Source organism: Rhinolophus sinicus, linkage group LG06 (genome assembly GCF_036562045.2).
Source record: "Rhinolophus sinicus isolate RSC01 linkage group LG06, ASM3656204v1, whole genome shotgun sequence".
In the NCBI taxonomy this organism is placed as follows: Eukaryota; Metazoa; Chordata; class Mammalia; order Chiroptera; family Rhinolophidae; genus Rhinolophus; species Rhinolophus sinicus.
Window position 1 is genome coordinate 54,369,739 of NC_133756.1, and position 24,367 is coordinate 54,394,105.

The 24,367-nt window shown below is 33.7% G+C and overlaps 1 protein-coding gene across 8 annotated transcripts in view; it reads right to left on the reverse strand.

Moving 5' to 3' along the window:
• The window catches only part of EVI5 (ecotropic viral integration site 5), a 229,097-nt gene that overhangs the window by 53,678 nt on the left and 151,052 nt on the right, over positions 1-24,367 (reverse strand). For all 8 annotated transcript variants that reach the window (XM_074335138.1, XM_074335136.1, XM_074335135.1 and 5 more), the window contains 2 exons: positions 17,975-18,121; positions 10,653-10,748 (listed from right to left, as the gene is read on the reverse strand). In XM_074335138.1, the coding sequence (XP_074191239.1) occupies positions 10,653-10,748; positions 17,975-18,121 (243 nt within the window). The remainder of the gene's footprint in view (positions 1-10,652; positions 10,749-17,974; positions 18,122-24,367) is intronic.

A 24,367-nucleotide genomic window follows, 5' to 3' on the forward strand; every position in this document is an offset into this window, starting at 1 on the left:
CAGATAAATGCACACATGAAAAATTTGTAAAGATCCAAAAACTAGAAAATATTTTATAAATTATAGTTTAATTCCAAACAGATTAATTTTGTGACCAATACTTTAACTTCTATATAATTCCAGGGGTTCCTAAAAACCATGGAATTATATAAACTATTTTTTAAAATAGTTTTTTTTTAAAGAACAGTTTTAGATTTACGGAAAAATTGAGAAGCTAGAGAATTCCCTTTTACCCCTGAACTGTCTCCCTATTGTTAACATCTCCATTACTACCGTTTTCCCAGAAAATAAGACCTAGCTGGACAATCAGCTCTAATGCTGATTGCTGATTGGAGCAAACATTAATATAAGACCCGGTTTTATTTTACTATAATGTAAGACCAGGTCTTATATTAATGTTTGCTCCAAAAGATGTGTTAGAGCTGATTGTCCGGCTAGGTCTTATTTTCAGGGAAACACGGTATTAGCCACGTGTTACAGCTAAGCAACCAATACTGATACAGTTTTATCAACTGAATTCCACAGTTCATTCAGATTTCCTTAGTTTTTTAAAAAACTTAATGTTCTTTTTCTGTTCTAGGATCCAACGCAGGATACCACATTACATTTAATAGTTATGCTTCGTTAGGTTGCTCTTGGCTGTAATAATTTCTCAGACTGCAGTTTTTGATGACCTTGACAGCTTTGAGGAGTTCTTTGGTCAGGCAATTGGTGGGATGTCCCACTGTCAAAATTTGTCTGACATTTTCCTCACGGTAAGATTGGAGTTCTGCGTTACTGGAAGACCACAAAGGTCAAGTGCCAGTTTTATCACATCATATCATGGGTAGATACTCTTAATGTGATTTATTAACTGTTGATGTTGATCTTAATCACCTTAGTGAGGTAATGTCTGTCAGCTTTCTCCACTGTAAAGCTCCTCTTTTTCCTGCCTCTTCCTTACTGTACCCTTTGGAGGGAAGTCACTGCATAGCTCACACTTACAAAGTAGGATTTTATGCTTCCCCTCGTTGAGGGCAGAGTATTTGGACTATTACATAGAGATTTCTCTTTTCTCCCCCATTTATTAATTTATTCAATCATTGTTTATCAGTATGGACTCATGGATAGTATTTTAAACTTTGAGTTATAATCCACTACTACTTTAAAAATTGTTCCACCTTCGGCGATTGGGAGCTCTTTCAGATGGATCCTCTCTGTCCCTTTAACATACTTCTATTAAGGAAGAGTTTTGTTTTGTTTTTAGCACTTCTTTACTTCCTGGCATTACAAGATGCATCAGGCTCACCTTGTATGTTTCTTGTCCCAAGGAGACTTGGTTTCTCTTTTATTGGAAACGGTATTAGAAACCAATGTCTGCATGCTAGGTGTACAAAAACCAATTTTTAATAACACCAGGACAATCACTGATATTATGGTACTTCAGAATCTAACCTTCCTTCACTAATTCTTGAGATGCTACAATGAGCTGTTTTGGGGTATCTGAATGATATCCTTCATTTCCAGATATAGCAATATCTTAAAAACCACTGGATACTTAATCCCTTTATATTTAAATGCATGCTAAAGTTGGATACCAAAGAATTATCTCTGAGCAGATTAGTTAAAAAAATTTTTTTACTGAATTTTATAATACCGAATGACTAGATAGCAAGCTGAGTAAAATATTCTACATACCTAATAACTTCCTTTGTTGAGAATTAGTGTTAAGACTAGATAAGATTACAGAGCAGCTATTTTTCTAATTTAAAAATGCTTAACATTTTGAGAAAATTCTTAAAGAAAAATGAAAAATATTTTAATATTTAAGTAAGTTGTTCAAAACAGAAATGATTGTGCTTCACGGGGGGGGGGGGGGGGGAATTTTCCAAAAAGAAGTTTGTTAGCCAAGAGTTGCATATAAACTACCCCCTGTTGTGAAAGTATTAACAAATTAGCTCAGGAAATTGGAAAGCACAAAATGATCACTGAGTTTTATGATAAACTTTATCTAATGTCATGGCAATGTAACATTATTAAAGTATATAATGTTTTAAAGTTCAATAGTAAAGATTTTATCACTTCCTCTCCATCTCTCTCAAAACTACATACTGATCTGGGCACACTGATTTAAACCTAACTCCCTCACTTTATGTCACAACAGAAGTTTGAGTGGGTGTTTTTAAGCCAAGAGTGGTTGGGGTATTGCCCATCTGAGGCATCCCTAGAGGTTATCGGCTGGGCAAACTAACAAAAGTGGGTAAAAGGGACTGGGTACCAGGAAAAGAAGAACACGTTGGATTTGAGTAGAACTAAACTGTTTTAAATGAAAAACTTTCCATTTATAACAAAGCAGAATTAATTTTATAGATGTGCTTAGCCCACAGCAGCTTTTACTATGGTTATGATAAACTAATATACTTATCTTTATAATAACCAAAATAGAAACTCAATCCCAGGTTAAATATCAGAAGGCTTAGTTTCAATTCCCATCTATTTTCTTCAACTAACTGAGCAAAATTAACTTTTCTGTGTTTTGTTCCATCACCTGGAAACTGGAGAGTTCTATTTAGTATTAATGTAAAAGTAAAGTCCTCAACTATCAAATAACATTTGGATCTCTATAATAAAGGTGGAAAATTCCACTTAGAGAAGGAGGAAACAATTTTTAACCACCATTTCCTTGCATGTAAATACTATGAATTCTTACAAGCACTGTTTTCTGAATCAAATTCAATTAAATATTTTTAATGGGTTAAATGTCATCTAACTGATCACTCGTATGCTCAAAACCCTCCAATGATTTTCCATCTTACTCAGAGAAAGGTTTAAATTCGTAGGCCCTATATAATCTGCCCTATTTACCTTTCAGACTTCCTCAACTTCCCCTCTTACTCCACTAAGGCTCCTGGCCTTAGGCCTTTTGCCCTAACTACTCCCTTACCAGGGAATTCTTCTCCCAAATCTGCATGCCTCACCTGCTTCAAATCTTTGTTTATATCCCCTTCTAATGAGCCCATCCTGAACACATTATTTAAAATAGCAATAGTACCCTATCCTCACCACCCCAAGCCTCTCCTTTTCCTACACTTTTTCCTCCATTGTATCCATCATCTTCTAAATTACACAGTACATAGGTCATTTATTTTGTTCATCTGACTTCTTCCTCTACCATTAAGCTTGATGAGGAAAGGGATTTTGTGTGTTTTGTTCACTAATTCTTCTAAAGTGTTTAGAATTGTAATTGGCACATAGTAGGTACTCCATAAATATCTGTTGAATTGAAACCAACACCCATTTAAATTCATAAGTTAATCTTCTTCGCATCTGGGCTTCTAAATGAGAATGATTAAAACAGTGTGAGAGGGTGTAAGAGAGGTCTATGCTAGAGGGTGTTAGAGGAGCAGAGACAACAAGGCCGGCTAAGGTGGCATCGTCAGGGAAGGCTAATACAGCAGATCAAACTTAAGATGACCTTGGAAATGATAAGGAAGATCCAAGTAGGAGAAAAGAAAACACAGAGTGAATCAGATGACAGATTTGAAGGATTCTTAGCTAGTTTATTGTTGCTCAAGTACAGGTGTATGCTGGGAAAAGTAGGAAATGAAGCTGGAAAGGGAGGCAAGAATCAGAGCAAGGAGGGTCTTGTGAGGAGAGTCAGAATTTGAATTTTGTCCTGAAAGCCACAGGAAGCTATTAAAAGATTTTAAGTGGTGAACAGGAACTAGTAGTAACTTTATGTAAAAAGCAGAGTTATAGGAGGCAGTTGATCTGCTATGAAAAAAAAAATCCATAAAACTCCCATAACAGTATTTTTATTATTAAAGAAAAACCATTCCATTTTAATCCTGGAAAGAATTTAAGTTACACTGTGCGTTCTCATACAAACAACAAAATCCCGTTTTAAAATCTTCTCTATGCCTCAGTTTGCTGAACTATAATATGGGGATATTAACAATACTTATTATTATATGGTTGTTGAGAAGATTAAATAAGTGAATAGACTTAAGTGGCTAAGAATACTTCCTGGCATGTTTTAAGTAATCAATGATGCTAGCTATTAATGCTCTTAAATTTGTTATTAGTATCCTAGAAGAATTAAAGGTACAGTTAATTAATAAGGTCTTATATTCTCCCAAATTGGAAAATACATAAAAAATAAATAGGGCTTACAGTGGACAGAAATAAGCAAACTCAAATACACATTTTAGAAAAAACCAAAAAGCCAACACAATTCTTAATTTGATGCTATATAGGTATAATTCTGGCAAAGAGATAAACTCATTATCCAGGGTGAGTAAAAACTATCCTAAAAGAGTCAAAATACTTTCTGCACTTTCCAGTTTGGTTGTAACTTTTGGACTCCCCTACAATGTTGACTGTATATGAGCTGTTTTCTGGAGACTAGAATGCTTCACACATGCTCTCTCGTTTAATCCCGACAACTCTAAGGCTGATAACTGTAGGATTCTCAGTTTTAAATGAGTAAATAAAAAAATAAGTTAACTTGTCAAAGAAACAGTTTTAATAAGTGGTTTGACTTCAAAATCTATACTGTTAACCAATACAAAATCTCTAGCAATTGTAAGAAAACAAAAAGACAGAAAGCTGTGACCACAGAGTCATTCAGGATTCTAAAATCCTCTTGTTCCTCACAATAGTTGAATTTCTTAAAGCTTTTTATTCTGATCAGAGTATGTCATATTTATTTTTGCAAGCTACTTAAAGAAATTCCATTAGTCTGAGACATTCAACAAAATTAGCTTGTAAAGCATATGTGCAGATAGCAAGAAAAAATTAATTTCTCCTTTAAAAGATAACTGCCACTATCTTACATGTAATTAAAGCCATTAACACTGACAGCAAATGTATCTGAGATTACAGAGATTTAAATTCTATCCAGTGACATTTCAAAGAAGGGACCCAGGCTCAGTCACTCATTCTATATAATGATAAATGCAGTAAGGCTGAGTCTGAATTAATTTTATCCTTCCTAACCAGTAGGGACCTATTGATAAAAGAATGTATGTGAATTGATACATATGTGAATATAGTGATAATCTCTGAATTTTAAACATCTGAATACTCAAATTAAATACATTAAAAATCACTTATTGTAGAAATAACAGCAAATGAGTGAATTATTATATTAATTTAATTTCTTCAAATGAAAATATTTGAGTGATGGTTACATACCAGGCATTATATAACCAAACACTGAAGAATACAACAATTGAATAAGACAGGCAAAAATTCCTCTCTCGGGGTGGCCAGTTCACCCAGTGGTTAGAGCACCGTGCTCTTAACAACAAGGTTGCCAGTTTGATTGCCACATGGACCACTGTGAGCTGTGCCCTCCACAACTAGATTGAAACAACTACTTGACTTGAAACTAATAGGTCCTAGAAAAACACACTTAATAAAAAAAAAAAAAAAATTCCTCTCTCATGGAGCTTTCATTCTGGTAGGGAATGTGAACAGCAACAAAAGAGATAATTTATGGCAAAAAATAATTGTTCTGAAGAAATATAAAGTGGCATAAGAGTATAATGATTAATAGGAATATTATTTTAGATAGAAATTTGGCCAAAGGAGCTTTATTTAAGAAAATAATAGAGACCTGAATGGAGAGGATTACATAGTATTTAAAATCATAACAGTAACTCTGAATTGTCAAAAAATATCAAAATGATACACATGGTATCATAATTTTTTATATTTAATGGAACCTTAGCATTCAACCCCTTAATTTTACAGGTGTATAATCTGCTCCAAACAAGCATTACAGAATGGTGACTAAAATCTATCAGTAAGTGTTCTGTTTGTGAAGGAAGAAACCTAGCTGATAACTTTTACAAACAGTTCTAGGAAAATGGCTAAAATTTGAAAGCTGCTACACTTAAAAAAGGTTAAATTCACTGTGAGACATTAATGTAAAATAGCTCCTCCACAGACAGGTGGAAAAAGCATTATTATAAGGAACGTTAAGTATACTACAGATACATATAGTTATCTCAGAAGAATAACATGGGGGAGATTATGAACTTTCAATCACAAAAGTGTCAAGCTGACTAAAGAATCTTTGAAAATTTAATAAACTTCAACCTCATAAGTCTATCTACCAGAGAATGCTGCAGTGTTATTAATGTGTTAAAAAATGGGTTATTTATTCACCTAATGTATTTCCACAACTAAATATGACATTTACAAAAGTATAATCTTCATAAGTACATTAGAAAAGAAGTCTTTCATTACATTACATAATAGTATAATTCATTAAATGAAGAGTTTGAAACATTTTATTCACAAGAGAGCAACAGCAATTGAAAGGGTTGGTCTGAAGAGATCTGAAGTATAAAAATGTTTAAGTTGAGCTCTCCCCCTAGTGGAACCTAAAAGTGATCTAAGATATTTCCTTGTCTAAGAATAACCTAAAATATATTATTCTTAGAATTGAAAAAACGAATTTCAGGTTTTAACAAAAGATCTATTTATGGATCTTAATCTGCATGCAACAAGTAAATAAATAAGTAAAAGTTGAATAATTAAAATGTTTACTGAAAACACATTTACTAAATGTATTGATAGCAAGCTAGCAAAGGAGAACTCAGTAAGCAGAAATACCTCAAAAGCAGAGTAGGGGACACACAAAAACACAGCAATTTATGAAGACATAGCAGTGTGCAGAATAGTACAGAACTTTGAAACAATGCAAAAATTTTGAAGAGAGTGTATGTGTGTGGAGGTGGGAAGTGAGGACGGGAAGTAATGGTGAAGGATAAAGCTAGAAATGCAGGTTTGAGCAGTAAGGTAAAGATAAACATTTTATACAAGGAGTGTTGATGTGATTTGGTAGGTAAAAGGCAGTCAATGAAAGTTTTTATATTTTAGAAAGATAACTTTGGTAGCTTTGCAGAAGAGCTGAGGCTGGAGAAAAGGAAATTGGATAGGAAATTACTCTGATAGTTGGGGGGTGGGTGAGATGAATTAAGGGAGTGGCAGGGGGAATAAAAAGGTTAGGAAAAATTCAATAAAAAGTTTCTGAAGTGATTAAAAGTACCTTTGATTTAGTTTTAGATGTATTGAGGACTTTTAACTTTTGAAGGAATTGCAGAGTTGGATAAGACTCTTTAATTTGAATTACTAAGAATTATCTGAAGGCAAATCTACAAGAGTAGGTGAGCAGGTAAAATGTTGGTAGAAATGTCAACTAGCACAAGCACTTTGTAAAATAATTTGGTATTATCTAGTAAAGTTGAAAATTTGCACACTCTTTGTAACAGCCTTGGTATATATGATATATAGTATAGGATAAGAAAAGTACAAGTGAAGTTCCTACTAGGTTGAAAAATTCAATAATAGATGATACCACTGATCAAGACTTGAGATACAAAAGAAGAAAAAAAATTTGGTTGGAATAGGAACACATTTGATTTTAAACATGTTAAACATGAAGTGTCTGTACAATTTCCAGGTGGAGCTGTCTACTACTGATTAAACCAATTCATCAAAAGACAATAAATTAAAAAAACAACAACCCAACAACAGAAGACAAGTTACAGAGTGAGAGAAGATATTTGCAAAACATAACATCAATACATAAAGAACTACACATCCATAAGAAAAAGACAACCCAACCCGATAGAAAAATACACACAAAAGATTTAACAGGCACTTTACAAAAGAGAAAATTCAAATGGCCAAATTCATTAGTAATCAGGTCAATGGAAATTAAAACCATGACGAAATATCATTACATACCGACCAGAATGGCACAATTAAAACCTCTGACACCACCAAGTGATGGGGGAGGATGTGGAACAAGAACTGTCATATGCTGCTGTTGGGAGTTTAATCTGATGCAAACGCTTTGGAAAATAAAGTTGAAGATTTACATGCTCTATGACCCAGCCATTCCACAGCTTGGTATATGTATTAGAGAAATCATGTATACGTATAATCGGAATAGTGCACAAGATTGCTCATAATCACAGCACTGTTCATAGTAGTCCCAATCTGGAAATTCCCAAATGACAACTAATGTTAGAATGGACAAATACATTGTGATGTATTCATAAAATGGAACACGTACAATGATAAAAATGACGACTCTACTAAAATAATGTTGAATAAAGAAAGAAGAGACAAAAATGAAAATACTCAATATAACTACAAAATTCAGAAACAGGGAAAACCAAACTGTGTGGATCAGAGATGCATACAAAGATGACACAACAGTAAGGAGTTTTATGGTAATCACCATAAATTTTAGGACTACCATAAGAGTACCATAAAATTCAGGATAAGGAAGTAAGGTGTGATTGGGTAACTTCTGGGGTACAGGCAATATTCTCTATAGTGGTCATATATATTATAATTTTGCTTTGTTTACGAACTTCTCTGTATATTTTCTTAATTTTTTTAAAAAGGTTTGACAATTATTGGTTAGGGGAAACATGCTAGGGCTGGAGATACATATGTTAGGATTCATTGTTGTAAAGATGGCTCCTGAAGCCATGTAAGCGAGAACCTTCATTTGAATACTTTTTGAAAAACCAAAACTCTGTTTCTCAGAAGAATACAAACATTCAGAACTACATAATAAAAAAGACTGAAAACAATAGTTAAACAAGAAGAGAGTCAAAGTGAGTGGTGTTAGGAAAGGCACGGGAGGAGAGAATGCAAAGAGGATAAGTGGTCAATGACAAATGAGGTAAGCTCAAGCAGGACAAATACTGAAAAAATACCAATGAATTTGGCAATTAGGATTTCAGTGATCACTTATCCAAGTGCCATTTAATGCTAACATACTGCTATCGATAGTAAAAATTTCATGCTTTTTTCTATTTTTCAAAAAAGATGTTATTTTTTTGCAAACAAAACATGCATCTACCAAATGCTTCATTTTAATGAATATTTCAGAATCAACAAAAGATTTAAATCTTGCTAAGATATACAGAAATGTGGCAAAATTTTATAATTTTCTTGATGTTAGAAAAGTACAGAATAAACTAGAATTGCATATCATAGATAGCATGATTTAAATAGCTGATTACAAATATATTACATACGCCTGAAGTTTTTCTGAATTACGTGCTACTTTACAGGGAATATTATCAACAGAACATAAATACTTTTTTATAAACTTACACAAATCGTTAACATGTTGTAATTACTTTTGACTCAGATCAAAAGATGCAGTTATAATATAATATGTAAGTCTCATAAATTAACTGAATTTTGAATTGAAATTTAAGGACCATATGATTTTTCAGGTGGGAAAAAAAATTCTAGATGTTGCAGAGAAAACTATATTTATGGCTTGGAATAGAACACAATAAAAAACTGTGAAAGAAATAAGATTTTAAACACAATACTTTGCCCATATTGGAAATGTTATATTGTACAACAAGAAGTAGGACATAAGAAGTGATAAAACACATTTATTTTTAAAGCTTTGAAATTTCTTCAATAGCCTTGACAATATAGAAATATGATAAACTGTCATTCAAAAATGGACTTGGAGCACAGGCAACAAATGAAAAAATAGATAAGTTGGACTTCAAAAAAAATTAAAACTTTGGTGCACTGAAGGACCATAACAACAGAGCAAAAAGGCAACCTATGGAATAGGAAAAAATATTTGTAAACCATATATCTGATTAAGGTATTGACACTGAAAATACTATAAGGAACTTCTAAAACTCAAGAACAACCTGATAAAAAAAATGGGCAAAGGACTTGAATAGACATTTCTCTAAAGAAGATCACAAAAGGCAAATAAGCACATGGAAAAGATGCTCAACATCACTAATCATTAGGGAAATGCAAATCAAAACCACAATGAGATGCCACTTCACACCCATCAGGATGACTATTATAAAAAAAAGGAAACAGAAAATTAATAACTGTTGGTGAGGATGTGGAGAAATTGAGAAACTTGTGCACTGCTAGTGGGAAAATAATATGGTGCAGCTGCTGTGGAAAACAGTCTAACAACTCCTCAAAATTAAACATAGAATTACCACATGATCCCACTTATGGGTATATACCCCAAAGAAATAAATGAAAGCAGGGACTCAAGCAGACATTTGTACACCATAACCAAAAGGTGGGAACAACCCCAATGTTCATCAATGAATGAATGGATTAAAAATAACATGGCATAAACAAACAATGGAATATTATTCAGCCTTAAAAAGGAAGGAAATTCTGACATATGGTACAACATGGATGAACCTTAATGACATTACGTTAAGTGAAGTAAGCCAGTCACAGAAAGACAAATACTGTACGATTTTAATTATATGAGGCACCTAATGTAGTCAGAGACAGAAAGTAGAATGGTAGTTTCCAGGGCCTGGCGGGGAGAGGGGAATGGGGAGTTGTTTAGTGGGTATTAGAGTTTCAGTTTTGCAAGATAAAAAGAGTTCTGCAGCCTGGCTGCACAACAATGTGAATGTACTTAACGTCATAGAACAGCACACTTTAAAATGGTGAATTTCATGTTATGTGTACTTTACCACAATAAAAAGAATGGAATTGGAAATGAATATGTTTTGAAAATAGAATCATAGTCGTTAGGATGACGATACAAGTCATTGTCCAGATGCAGAGGGAAGGGGAACCTACTGCATTATTTTCACATGTACTTTATTGTTTTCATATGGTACCTGGATTTCAAGCTCTGCAATGTGCTGTTGTAGTTCAGCCACAGCAGCTATGCTGTCGGCTTCCCGGAGTCTCACTGCCATCACTTCTTCCTTGTTCTAGGGAGGCAAACAGAACAAACCAATAATAAACCATATAACAAACCAAACAATAAATAAATAATAAAACATAAACACTTGTAACCTGTCTCAAAATTTAGAAAATAACAAATAAACGCATGATTAAATGAGAAAGCCATTATCTCCTGAATTTGATATGAAATGAAGAATATAAGAATAGCATTCCATTTTTAAATATTAAGAAATCCCACTTATATAAATAAATATTGCTCAAATTTTTAAAATTAAAAATTAAAATTATTAGTGATGGTGAAAGCTGTTAATTTTTTATGCAAGCACAATTATTGAGAACTTTCAAACACTTAAGTAACTGGGACAACAGACTAACAGAGAACATGGATACTAACAGAGTATGTTAGCTAGACAATATTTAAAAAATTATATTCTTTCTGAAGCAAAAATGTTAATGAATATATACATTATACTACAAAGAATAAAAATGAGATTATATCACAATTCTGCATAATATTTACCTCTACCACCACAAAATTTCACAAAGGAAAAACTCAAAAACCATATTCTACATCATCCATGCTAAATAATACTGATGCAGAAATAACAAAATATAAAGAAAATATGCTACAGAAAAATGGGGTATGCAAAAATATTTTGCTCCTCCACTTGTTTTTGCCAAATTGTTACATCCATAGCCACCTATGATTGAAACTGAGGAATAAGTGAAGTTTTGATGTGGACGCTGGTTAAGTAGTTTTGTTTGACACTGGTTAAGTATTTTTGTTTATGTTAGAAGATGAAAGTGAAATGAAGACATGTTAGAATTTCACTAATTTGTCAATGATGTGAGCAAGTTTTTTGCTGATTCTGATAATAGTAATTAAATATGAGAGGAAAATTTCCTTAATATTTTGTGCTATTCACAATGTAAAGGCTGAAGATACAACACACTTTTAAGCTTTAATCTGCATTATTAGTCTAGAGCAGGAGTCAAAAACTTTTCTTAAAGGGTTAGATAGTAAATGTTTTAGACCCAAGGGCCATACAGTCTATCAGAACTACTCTATCTGTCACTGGAGTGAAAGTGGCCGCAGACAGAATATAAATAAATAAACAAGGCTGTATTCCAATAAAGCTTTATTTACAAAAACAGGCAGCCAGGCAAGATTTGGGCAATAGGCTATAGTTTGCTAACTTCTGGTCTAGATAATTGATAAAACAATAAATCAAGCCCTGATAGTAGTTTGCTAATTTATGTGGTACAAATACTTCTACCATGGCTCCTTTTAAGCTGCCAACATAACATGACTGCAACACAGAGTTGGGAAGAAATGTCAGTAGCACACTGTTATATGGTATCCATCACACAGCTACAACAGGTATAAAGAACCTCAAAAATACAGGTATTGGTAAAATGCAAAGATAATTAGGAAATGGCAAAGTCTGAGTGTTTATTACCTTTGTTCTACCATAATTTGTTTTATTATGTTACATAACAGTTTTAATATGGCTGTTTAACAACCATGTCAATTCCTGAAAATTTAACAATTGGTTCTTGCAAGTCTTTACTAGTTGGCTCCAGCACACCAGTGTCTATGTTTAATAAAATTCAAATCTTGTCTTGTCCCTCCCTATTTTAAACACTTTAATAGCACTCCACAGATCTTGAGATAATGTTCCACGTCCTTATACTGGTGCCTGAGACTCTGTATTTGGCTCCTCATTTACTGCTCTAGCTTCATATCTTACCAGTATCCCTCACCTTGCTCCCCTCCAGCTAGAACGAACTTCTTTTAGTTTAAGCAACGTGTTTTTCTTTTTCACTTCTGCTCTTCACACATGCTATTCCGTTCGACTAGTGAAGTCTCTGTTGCCTTTCCTTGATTAACTTTTACATATCCTTAAGGTCTCAGCTGAATCATTCCTTAGTTGGCCTTCCTTGAACCATGACACTAACACTAAACTCCCATTAGTGTCCTATATGCCTCCTCAATCATAGTATTATTTAGACTGCATTGTAAGTGTGTGTTTACTTGTCTATAGTCTTTACTAAGAGAAAGCCCCTTGAGCACAGCTAGTGATCTCTCTAACAGCCAGCTTTGCAATCATGTGAGTGAGCCACCTAAAAAAAAAAACCTTACCTTCTAGCTTCAATTAAACCTTCGGATGGCTGCAGCCTCATGAGACTTAACCAGAATTACTTAGTTAAGCTGCTGCTAAATTTCTGACCCACAGAAACTCTGGGATATTCGTGCTTATTCCCATTTCAAGCCCCAAGGTTTTAGAGGTAATTTGTTAAATAGAAATAGCTACCTAATACATTTATACTCTACTAATTTTAGTTAACGTTGTATAAAAATTATATCAAGTACAAAAACAAAACTTTAGGTATTAAATTTCTCCCTAATCTTCCCCCCTCCAATCTAATCACCAAGTCTTATTTTTCTCTAGAAAAATAGATCTTGAACTCAAGTTTTTCTTTAGTTTCACTGCTAACTCCTGAGGCCATGCTAGCACCTCTGTCCTTTACTATTACTACCTAATGATCTCATATCAAATCTCTCCAACCCCACCTCAAGTGCATTTCCACACACAGAGGCATGTGGTTCTTTTAAGAAATAATTACAGTATTTGCTAGAGCAATATCCCCTAATAAATGCTAAAATTAGTTGCTGAAACTTGAAGGATATTTGCATAACCTGAAAATAGTCCCCACAAAATATTTAATTATTGTGGTGGTTTTAAGATATGTCCACCGATTCTTTGATACTCTTTCCTTCAGGATGTGTAGCTTAATGTTCCTGCCCCATCTTGGACCATGGTCTGAACTTAATACCTTGCTTGTAATGAACAGAGTCTGAAAGAGCTTTGAAAGCTGGCAGACACCAATTTAATCAAATGACCAAGATTAACAGCACTAGAAGTAATACATGTGAATACAGTATGCCCTCTGATATGATGTGCTGAGAACACACTTCATCTCTATATTCTTTCCTAAAATACTTCAGTATAAGCATGAGAAAACATCAGACAATTCCAAATTGAGAAATATTCTACAATATATCTGACCAGTAATTCTTCAATAGTCAATGTAATGAAAGACAAGAAAACACTGAGAAGAGAACAGACCAGAGAACACTGAGACATGATGGGAAAATCTTAATAAAGTCTGTAGTTCAGTAGTAACATTGTACCAACAATGTTAATTTCTTAGTATTGATAAATGTACTGTGGTTATATAAGGTGTTAACATTAGGAAGAGCTGATTAAAGGGTATGGTATATGGGAATTCTCTGTACTATCTTTGCCACTTTTCTTTAAATAGAAAATTATTTCAAAATCAAAAGCAAAAAATAAATCTGAAGCAAATACAGTAAAACACAAAAAAATCATATGTTGCCTTCCTACTTAAAACCTTTCATTGGCCTCCCACAGTACTTACAAGTAAAACCCGAACTCATTACCATGGGCTATAAAAATCTACATGGTAAGAGGTGGAGTCCCAGCCTACCTCCCTGGCTTTACTTCATTAAGCTTTTCATTATATGTGAGACTCAGCAACCAAGTTCTTTCCTGCTTTTGGGTCTTGAATTCTGTGACCCTTTTCATGCAGGGATCTTACCCTGGCTCTTCATAAGGCTGATTCTTACTCTTCAGGTCCCAGCTCTGATACCACCTTCTGCCACTCGATCTTAATTACCACTTCCCCTTAGCTCCCACTCTAAGTATATAATTAGTAATGATCTTATCTATTTTCTACTTATTGTCTCAGTAAACATTATGACCACCTTCTTCACTACTGTATCTCCAGTGCCTACAAGGGTAACTGACAAATAGAAGATGCTCAAATATCTGACAAATACGTAAGTAGATGCCATTATTCTTTGAAGCCTCATAATCTCACCTTCTCCCATCCCCATTTGAGAATCACCGTCCTAGAATTTATGAATTACATCTATTTAAAATGAAAAGATTTGCCTACACACTTTGTAAGTAACATGATGAAGAAACAGGTACTGTCATGGCCTGCTGGTTAAAGTACAAAATGCTATAACCCTAAGGAGAGTAATTTGACAAAACCTATTAAGAGTACAAATGTATTTACCCATTGACCAAACAATAAAATTTACAGGAATTTATCCTTTAGGGATGTGTAGATAGACTTCCATCAATCTGAAATTATTTATGTACAAGATTATTCACTATACTCTGTTTATAGCAGCAAAACACTGGGAACAACCCATGTGCCTAACAATAAAGGCCTAGTTAAGAGTTAAGTGTACTATCGTACATCCATGCAATGAAAAACAATGTACCTTAGAAACTAATGAGAAGACTCTTCAAGCACTGATATGTACAGCTCTACAAAACATGACAAAAAAAGCAAAAAGCAGAACACAGAGCGTGCTAATTTTCATGTAAAAAAGTGAGAAGAAAAATTATGGACTTTTACTTGCTACTACCTGCCTAAAAGAAACTCTAAAATGACATTTCAGTAAATAATAAAAGCGTTACCTGGGGAAAAAATAAAAGAAGGGGTATGTGGTAGGGCCAGGAAGAGAATGAGATAGAAGGGAACAGATGTGTTATAATAGTACCGTGTTTCCCCAAAAATAAGATCTAGCTGGACAATCAGCTCTAATGCGTCTTTTGGAGCAAAAATCAATATAAGACCCAGGTCTTATTTTACTGTAATATAAGACCGGTCTTATGTAATATACGGTAATATAACATAATATAATATAACAATACAATATAATAAATATAATATAATACGGGTCTTACATTAATTTTTGCCCCAAAAGATGCATTAGCGCTGACTTGCCGGGTAGGTGTTATTTTGGGGAGACAGGGTAGTATTATAATCATAGTAAAATACCTTGACTGACTTTCCTTACTTAACATTATTTATTACATAATTTTACAAGTTTGTATATCAATTAGCATACTTTTCCTCATGAATATATATGTCTGTATGTAGAACTAGAGAATATAAAATCTTTCTTCAAATTTAGATTTATGTAGAAAAACCCACAATCGCATTACTGAAATCTTGGGGGTCAGGTGTGCTATGGAATTTCAGATTTTTTAGATTTTAGAAAAGTCATAAGGTGCATAAATCATGTATTAGTCTTATCCAGTGGGATGTGAGGCGGCATCCATAATGAAACAGTACGCTCAATGCTCAATACACTGAAGCAGTGAAGGATAAATACCCATACCAAGTGGGATAAATAAAAATGATAAATGGCCATATATCAATTCAAATCAGGTTTTGCTTCCAAATGAATTTGTGTAATATTTATGAAAAGAAACCTTTGGGTTTCTTATGTTTGGGGTTTTCATATTGGGAATCAAGACTTGTACTATTTCATTGTTAAGGGGGGCATTCGAATTCAGATACAGAGGGAAAATAACGTTAATATTAAAAAAGTATCATGACATTTTCCATAAATGAAAAATAAAATGAACTTTAATGATTACTTACCAACAAATCATAAACTATAATCATATAAAACTAAATAAAAATGAACCAGATTTATATAATTGAAGGACTGGCTTTCTTGAAAAAGTTAGGTTTGTTCTTGAATTATTCCAATATAACAAGGTAAAACACATACTCTTAACCAGAATACACTAGGTGCTACAGTGACAATTAACACATTGTTCATTCTTGAAATCTGCAAACAGCATTATAAAAGATTGAATGAATCAATATACAGCTTAAACACAGGGGAGATATCAGAGTCAACATCTGTAACGTACTTCACAGCAGTATTAATGAACAATTAAAAATTTTTTAAAATCTCAAAACAGTTCTTAAAATTCTCTAAAATTCTGAATCGGAGCCCATTGCTTAAATTAAAAAAAACATAATATTTTCATCAGCAAACTCCCCAAATATTTATTTCCAAAGAACATTTTTACTTTAATGAAAAGGTGCTAAGGCATTTGAGGAGCAATATTAAATCTAGTAACAGTGTTAAGTGAAAACTTACACCAATAATGAAAAAGACTAAATTTAGTTCTTTATTAAAAATAAGCCAGCACAGACAATACAGAACCATAAAAACCTAATCAGATATTAGTACAACAAATCAAATTGATATGACTTCATGCCACATCATTTTATTTCTAAATTGGTCTAGTCATATCCTTTAAGAGGGACTACTTGATATGACTTCATGCCACATCATTTTATTTCTAAATTGGTCTAGTCATATCCTTTAAGAGGGACTACTCTTAAGTTAGTACAAATTTCAGTACTGCCTACAGATTTCTGTCAGTGTAAATTGTAACAGCCATGCATATTTATTAGGATGTAATTTCATCTCTGGATTTCAGTGACACTGATAAACCACTCAAGCTTCACTCTTGGTTTTTAATGACACCAGAACAAGTTGATGGAATTACAGCTTTATATGTGCCATTGAAAGTCTTATTTCTTATCATAGAATAATAAGGCTGGAATCTTTAAAGGGCATCATTTCTACTATCTCACCATGGAAAGACGATGTCTAGTTTATTTTTTAAATCCCATAACTTGTCGTCAGCAATCCATTCTAATGCTCAGACCACAGTCATCTCTTTAGTTATTTCATACACACACACACACCCCTCCTTCCACCCCGCTTCCCATACCTTCTCTCTCACCACTGCTATACTGTACATTTCTTTCAGGACAAAATGTACTTGCATTCAAATACTTTTTCATGCTTTATGAATGCTAACGCTTCACACACAAAAATAGAAAAATTGATCAAAATAATGGGAAATGTACAAAAATATCCCAACCCACTGGTACATACACTTTTTTAGCTCTCTACTGTATCCCAAAAACATGTCCATATTGACTCCACTAATAACCAAAGCAGAGTTGCTCCAACCCTTCTAAATTACCTTTTTGGTTGAGATATTAAAAGCTTTGGTTTTAAGGGGCTACAGGTCAAAAGAACATTTGTAAACCGATACCAATATTTAACCACTAGATTAACTGAATTTCCTGCGCTGACGTTTAACCAACGTGGATGAAAATGAGGTTTCCTGCCTGAAATTCACCCCAGAGCAAGACCAGAGCTAACCTGGTCTGAAAGCAACCACCAAACCAAGTTCAAATAGGTGGGAAATAAAACTAGCCTCTTTTGGCTTTATTTGGTTTTAAGACAATGTAATCAATGATGAGACAAAACAAAACAAAAAAAAGACGTTTTTATATGGACAAACACAAACCAGCTAGTTGTTATGGTTACCTTGCATTCAATCTCTGCTTGTTTGCGCTTTGCTTCACTTAACTGAGTAAGTAGTCCTTTGTTCTGCGCTGAAAGATACTGCACCTTCTCCTGTAGACTGATCACCTCTTGTTCTGCTCTTCGAAGATGGTTACTATTGATCTGGTTCTAATAATTAAAGTATAAATACTCAGATTATAGAAATAAAAGGCCTGAAAAAAATATACATTTCTAATTTTACCTACCCATTTCATGCCTATACAACATTATAAAAAATGTTATTATTAGTTATAGGTTAATTTTATTCAACAAATAGTTAAAAACTAAATATCCATATACCAGGGGTGCCAAAAAAATGTATACAAGTGGACACTTTGGTCAACGTTGCTCAAGCAGTTATTCGCCATAATCAGAAGTGTCTGGAGGCTGATGGTAACCACTTTGAACACCTCTTGTAATTGCAGAAGTCAAACATGATTTGTATTCATCTTTTGTTATCAGTATATATTGAGTATTACAATCTTAATACAGTTTTCCTTTCTTAAAATGTGTATACATTTTTTGGCACCCTCTTTATATAAGGTCTATATTAGAAACTGTCATTATAGCTCAATTTACCATTTATACAACACACATCTATAAACTACAAGGATGCTTATACAGAACTTGAAGGTATTAATCTCTGAAATAGGCAATGTGGTACAAAGTAGGTACAGATACAGGCAGATGATGAATTTAGTTCCTCTTTTCAACTCCCAAAAGAAAGCACAGTCTGATTGAAAGTACCATCAACATTTACTAGCCTGTAAACTCCTTGATGTCACTAATTATGTCACGTGCATGTCTACATTCCTCCAATGCATAGCATAATCTATTTTTATGGAGCATGGAATGATTTTGAATTCTGGCTTGTTATTTTGGTGATGATGCAGACTAGCTAATATCACTGAGTCTCTATTTCTTCATTTGAAAAAAGTATATAAAATACTATTTCTCATTTGGTTATCTTCAGAATTAAATGAGATAATACATATAACAGACTCCATGCATAGTAAAACCTCAATAAACGTTAGCTTTATAGTTTAGTTTAATTATAGGACATGCTAAAAAAACCACATAGACCTTGAATTGACTGACTTGAGGTAGTTTTTTCATTCAGGCTTGACCCTGAATTTTCAGCCTGAATTTTCTCAACCCCAAATTATTCTATCAGAGGCCTGAAAGAAACAGTAGGGATTTTCATAAAGAAAGACAAGTAAAATCTGGCTCCTCATTTAATTGTTCCTTAACCTTGGTCAAGTTATCTAATCCCATCAAATTTCAGTACACTGGTGTTGTAAGCATAGTTATTACCACTTGTCTTGCAAGGCTGCATGTGAGAATTATATAATAAATGTTTATGAAAGGAGTCTCACACAATACCTGAAATTTAACAGACACTTAATAAATGCTTAGTAGTTGCTATTATATCTATTCTTCCTCACTCTCTGAATACAACCCTGACTCCAGTTTTAAAAAATCGGGATCCTCTTAAGCTCCAAAATGTTTTACCACTTCTAAATTTCTTTTTCTTCACTTTAACTCATGTTTCTGACTCACAGAAGAAATGCCTCGTTTTTAAGACCATCCCCTATAATACTCTCTTCTTTCTCATTTTCAATCAATGACTATTATCTACAAAATTAAGAGTGAACATCTTAGCACTGTATTCAAAATGTTCCACAACCTCTTTCTACTGTCTTGGCTCCTATCATTAAAAGAAATAACTGCACTTCAGAGGGACATACCTTCAACGTAAGCTGCAAAGAATTCCCACAGATAAAATTCCTCCCTGCACCCCTGAATACAATTCCATAATCCATATGTATAAAACACTCACACATAAACAAACCCAAGAAGTATGCGTGAGAAATAGTAGACAAAGAGAGCAAGAACAGATTTTTAAGAACTCTAGATAACAAAATCAGAGACTTTATATAAAATTTTATATTTAAAAGTATTAGATATAAAAAGAGGAAGCAAAAACATAAGTGAAGCACAAATCACTATCAAAAAAATCCAGCTAATTTAAAAAATAACCAAATACAATCTCTAAAATTAATATAGCCAGTGACATTAGAAATTTAAATAAAGGGTTAAATATAAGATTACATACATTGAAGAAACAATTAGTGTCCCAGAAAAAGTCAAGAGATGTAGAAGAGAGAATAAGAAGATACAAAAAATACCTAACAGGGGTTGTAGGATAAAATGGAAAAAAAAAAGGAGGTGAGATATGATGGTCTAAAAGGTGATAATAGTTGAGAATTTTTTACAACTAAAAAAACAAAAACCCATATATAAATCCACAGTTCAAGAAGCACAACTAGTCCCAATCAGGATAAATACAAATAAATCCTCACCAAGATACAATGTAACAAAACTCAGAATGCTAAAGAAAAGAAGAGGCAAATTAAAGGAAAATCTGAATATCTGTGAAGGGGGAAAGTGAAATATCTGGCAGACACCTCAACAGGAAAGATTTGTAGTACTTAAAAAAATAAATTTCATCCTATAATAGTACACTCAGGTAAACTATCATACAAGAGAAAAATACATCTAAGAGAGAGTTTACGACACGATTAAAACTGGAAATTGTTAAATAAAAGAGAGCAAAAAATTGGTAAATCCAAATGAGCACTGACTCCATAAAACAATAATGTCTAGTAATTTGGAGGTATAAAAAAAATGTACAGTAACAGTAAGATGTAAGACAGGAAGACGGAAGAAGAGCACATGAAATTCTTCTAAGGCCCTGAAAGTTTGGAAGAAAGATGGATAACTTTGTTCAGTCAGGTAAGCATTTTCAATTTTTTTTAAGGTAATAAACACTAACAGAAAAGGAATTATAAAAGTCAAACTAGTAGAAAGAAAGAGAAAGAAAAAAACACTAAGTCAACCCAATAAAAAGAAAGGAGGAAAAAAGAAAAAGAAAAATAGAAATTACAAAATAAAACAATTTCAAACACATCATAAAAAGACTTTTTTTGATTTCTGATTGTGGATATAGAGAGTCAGGAAGAGCATTGCTCCTACCCTTTTAATTAAAAAAAAAAAAAAAGCCAGCCAAACTCTAAGTTCATGACTTTTGATGAACCCACAGAGGTGAGGTCAGAGGGCAACCAACTAGCCCAAAATCTAAGGGGAGACAAGGCAGATACTAGTAAACATATTTCAGCTAGAATAAACACAAACTGGTAGAGGCCAAGTGTGGGCTGGCTAGAGAGTGTGGAGCCCAAGGGGGCAGCACAGTTCACAGACTCTTGCTCTTATTCCTCATGGACCCAACAGGTCCACACTAAGAAGACTGATGAGTTTTGAGAAAGAGGCCCATCGTACAGGCCTGCGGGAGGAGAACTGTGGTCAATATAGGAGGTGCACTAATCCTTGCTTGCCTCCTCTAGGGAATAAAAGATTGAATCCCCTTGGAGCAGGGCAACAAATGCTGTTGCCCTTGGGCACTAGGGAAACCACTGCATCTGAGGAAGGGGCAGGACTGTACTTTGGGCCTAGTAATATAGCTGGGGGTAGGGCAAGAGCATTAGGAAGGCCAGATACCCCAGTCCCTGGGACAAACACAGCCTAAAACTGAGACTTGATCAGAACAATAGGGGAAAGGTGTTCTCTGCCCCTCCAACTTCCTAACAGGTAATAACAATGGAATACTGCTGGAAACCAACCCTCTATGAAGTGCTATGCAAAGGGAAGACCTCAGACACTGAGAAAACTTTTTGGCAAACCAAACCCCAATCTAAAACTAAGATACTGCTAGAGGAATTTGAAGCCTGTGGTGTAATGAGGGTAACCACAGAAACAACAAACCTCAACCCCTACCCAACTCCTGAATATATTAACTCAAATCCCCCACATTAACGGCCTAGCAGAGAAAAGGTGTTCCCATTTCCAGGCATAAAAACTATTTGCCTTAGTCTATTGTCCTACACAAGATATCCAGTTTTCAACAAAAAAATTACAAAGCATAGGAAAAGGTAAGAACGAAACAAAACACTATACCAAGAGACAAAGCAATCAACAGAACCAGCCTCATATATGACACAGATATTGAAATTATCTAACGGAATTTTAAAAAGCTGTGATTAATATGCTAAATGCTCTAAGGGAGAGGTGAAAAACATGTAAGATCAGATAGGTAATACTATTACCAGAGAAATGAAAACTGTAAGAATCAAACAGAAGTGCTAGAAATGATACACAGTCATAGATGTGAAGAATGCCATTAATCAGACAACTCACAAAGTTGAGGAAAGAATCAATGAACTTAATGATAGGCTAGACAAAGAGACTGAAATACAAAGAGAAAAAATAATGGGGGGGGGGCAGGGAAGAACAGAGCAGCTAATAGTTTGTTGGACATCAAACTATCTAACACATGTATAATTGAAATCCCAAAAGAAAACAGTATGAAACAGAAATTTTTGAAGAAATAATGACCAAGAATTTTCCAAAGTTCATGGCAGACATAAATCGACAGGTCCATGAAACTCAGAGAAAAAACTCTAGCCATATCTTATTTCCCTAAAAAGACTGCCCATTTCATCCAACTTTTCAAATTTCAATCTTATCATGTAAAGTTGTTCTGAGACTCTTTTCAAAAAGTATTTTCACTGGATTTATATTTATGTCCATTTTTTATTCCTGATAGTGTTGATTTGTGCCTTATTTTCTTGAAGTCTTGCAGAAGTTTACCTCATTTTACCAAACTAGACTCAAGATACAGAAAACCTGAAAAGATCTATAACTCTTCAACAACTAGGATCAACAGTTACTATCCCTACAAAACACGACTGTTTAAAGAAACAAATTCCAGCATAAAATCAAGTAATGGGTAATTCTAATCTTATATAAAATTTGAGACCAGAAAAAGATAAAATACAACCTAACTTATTCACCAAGCTTATTATAACCTTGGTTCCAAAACCAAGTAAGAGTCTCCCAAGAAGGAAAATTACATAGTACAATCTGACTTCGGCACAAAAACACTCAACTATTAAAAACCTGAATCCAGCAATGGGACTGCGTTGTACATGTCCTTGTGTATGTGTTCTGTATCACAAACTTATTTGCTTTTTAGTACTTTAATAACTGTACCTCAATATAATTGGTTTGCTTTGCAATCCTATGTATTTTATTTTATGCATAAAAAAACATTATTTTGAGGTGTCACACTTCAGACTGCCAAAGGGATTCTTGGCACAGAAAAAAAAACAAAAATCCTTGTACTGAAGAAACTCTTTAATATACAAACAAGGAAACATGTGCAAGAATGTTCAGAGCAGCACATTTGTAATAGCAAAAATTGGTACAAAGAGGAGTGTGGCTCAATAAACTTAGGTATACTCACTAAGTGGAGTTTTTTAGAGTCATTAAAAATGAAGCAACTGGAGCTCTGTACATCACTAAGTACACATCTCTTTACCTGGGTGCTCGATACATGGGTATTTGATATAAAATTCTTTAGACGACTAAGATAGCATTACCATTACATCACACTGTTTCTATTTACTTTTCTCATTTTAAATGAGAAAACTTCGTGAATCATCTCCAGTTTAAGCACTGGCACTTACGAACCATTCCTCTTCCAGCAAAATCCATCCAAAATCACATTCATTAGTCAGGCTTAATTCAAAATAGAAATGCCTTATGGTGCCATCCCTCAGACCCTCTAGTTGGAATTAATTTTCCCCTCCTATTCTCCATAGCAATTTCTATTTCTCTAATTACCACATTTCTAAATTATATATTTTTCTAGTTTTATTGAGGTATAGTTGACATGCAGCACTGTGTAAGTCTAAAGTGTACAGCATAATGATGTGACTTACATATATTATGAAATGATTACCACAATAAATTTTGTCAACATCCATCATCTCATATAACGATTACATTAAATATACTTTGTGAATGCCTCATTCCTCAAGTGTAAGTTCTTTGAAGGCTGGACAGTACTCTGTATTCACACGTTCTCAAACCGTGTTTGCTGAATTTGATTCATTTAGCTACACCCATTCTGAAATAAATCCTGAACATGGCTAAACACAAAAGCTGTGTTTTCATCGTTAACATCAACACTGAGATAAAATTTGATTATAAGAATAAAACTTCCCATTATAAAAGCTAGATTTCTATTTTTCATAATTTTACTGTTGTTTTTAATTACAATGAAAAAAATAAGAAAATAACTTTGACCAAAGTAAAATAAGATATATTTATTATAAAGGATTTACATATTCATCTTATCATGTTTAAGTTGGAATGATCATTTTTTGCACACAGGTATACAGAATAATACATGAGTGAACTATGCCCCCTACTGACTGAATAAGTACTTTGAAAACAAACTAACAGTACAGCGAT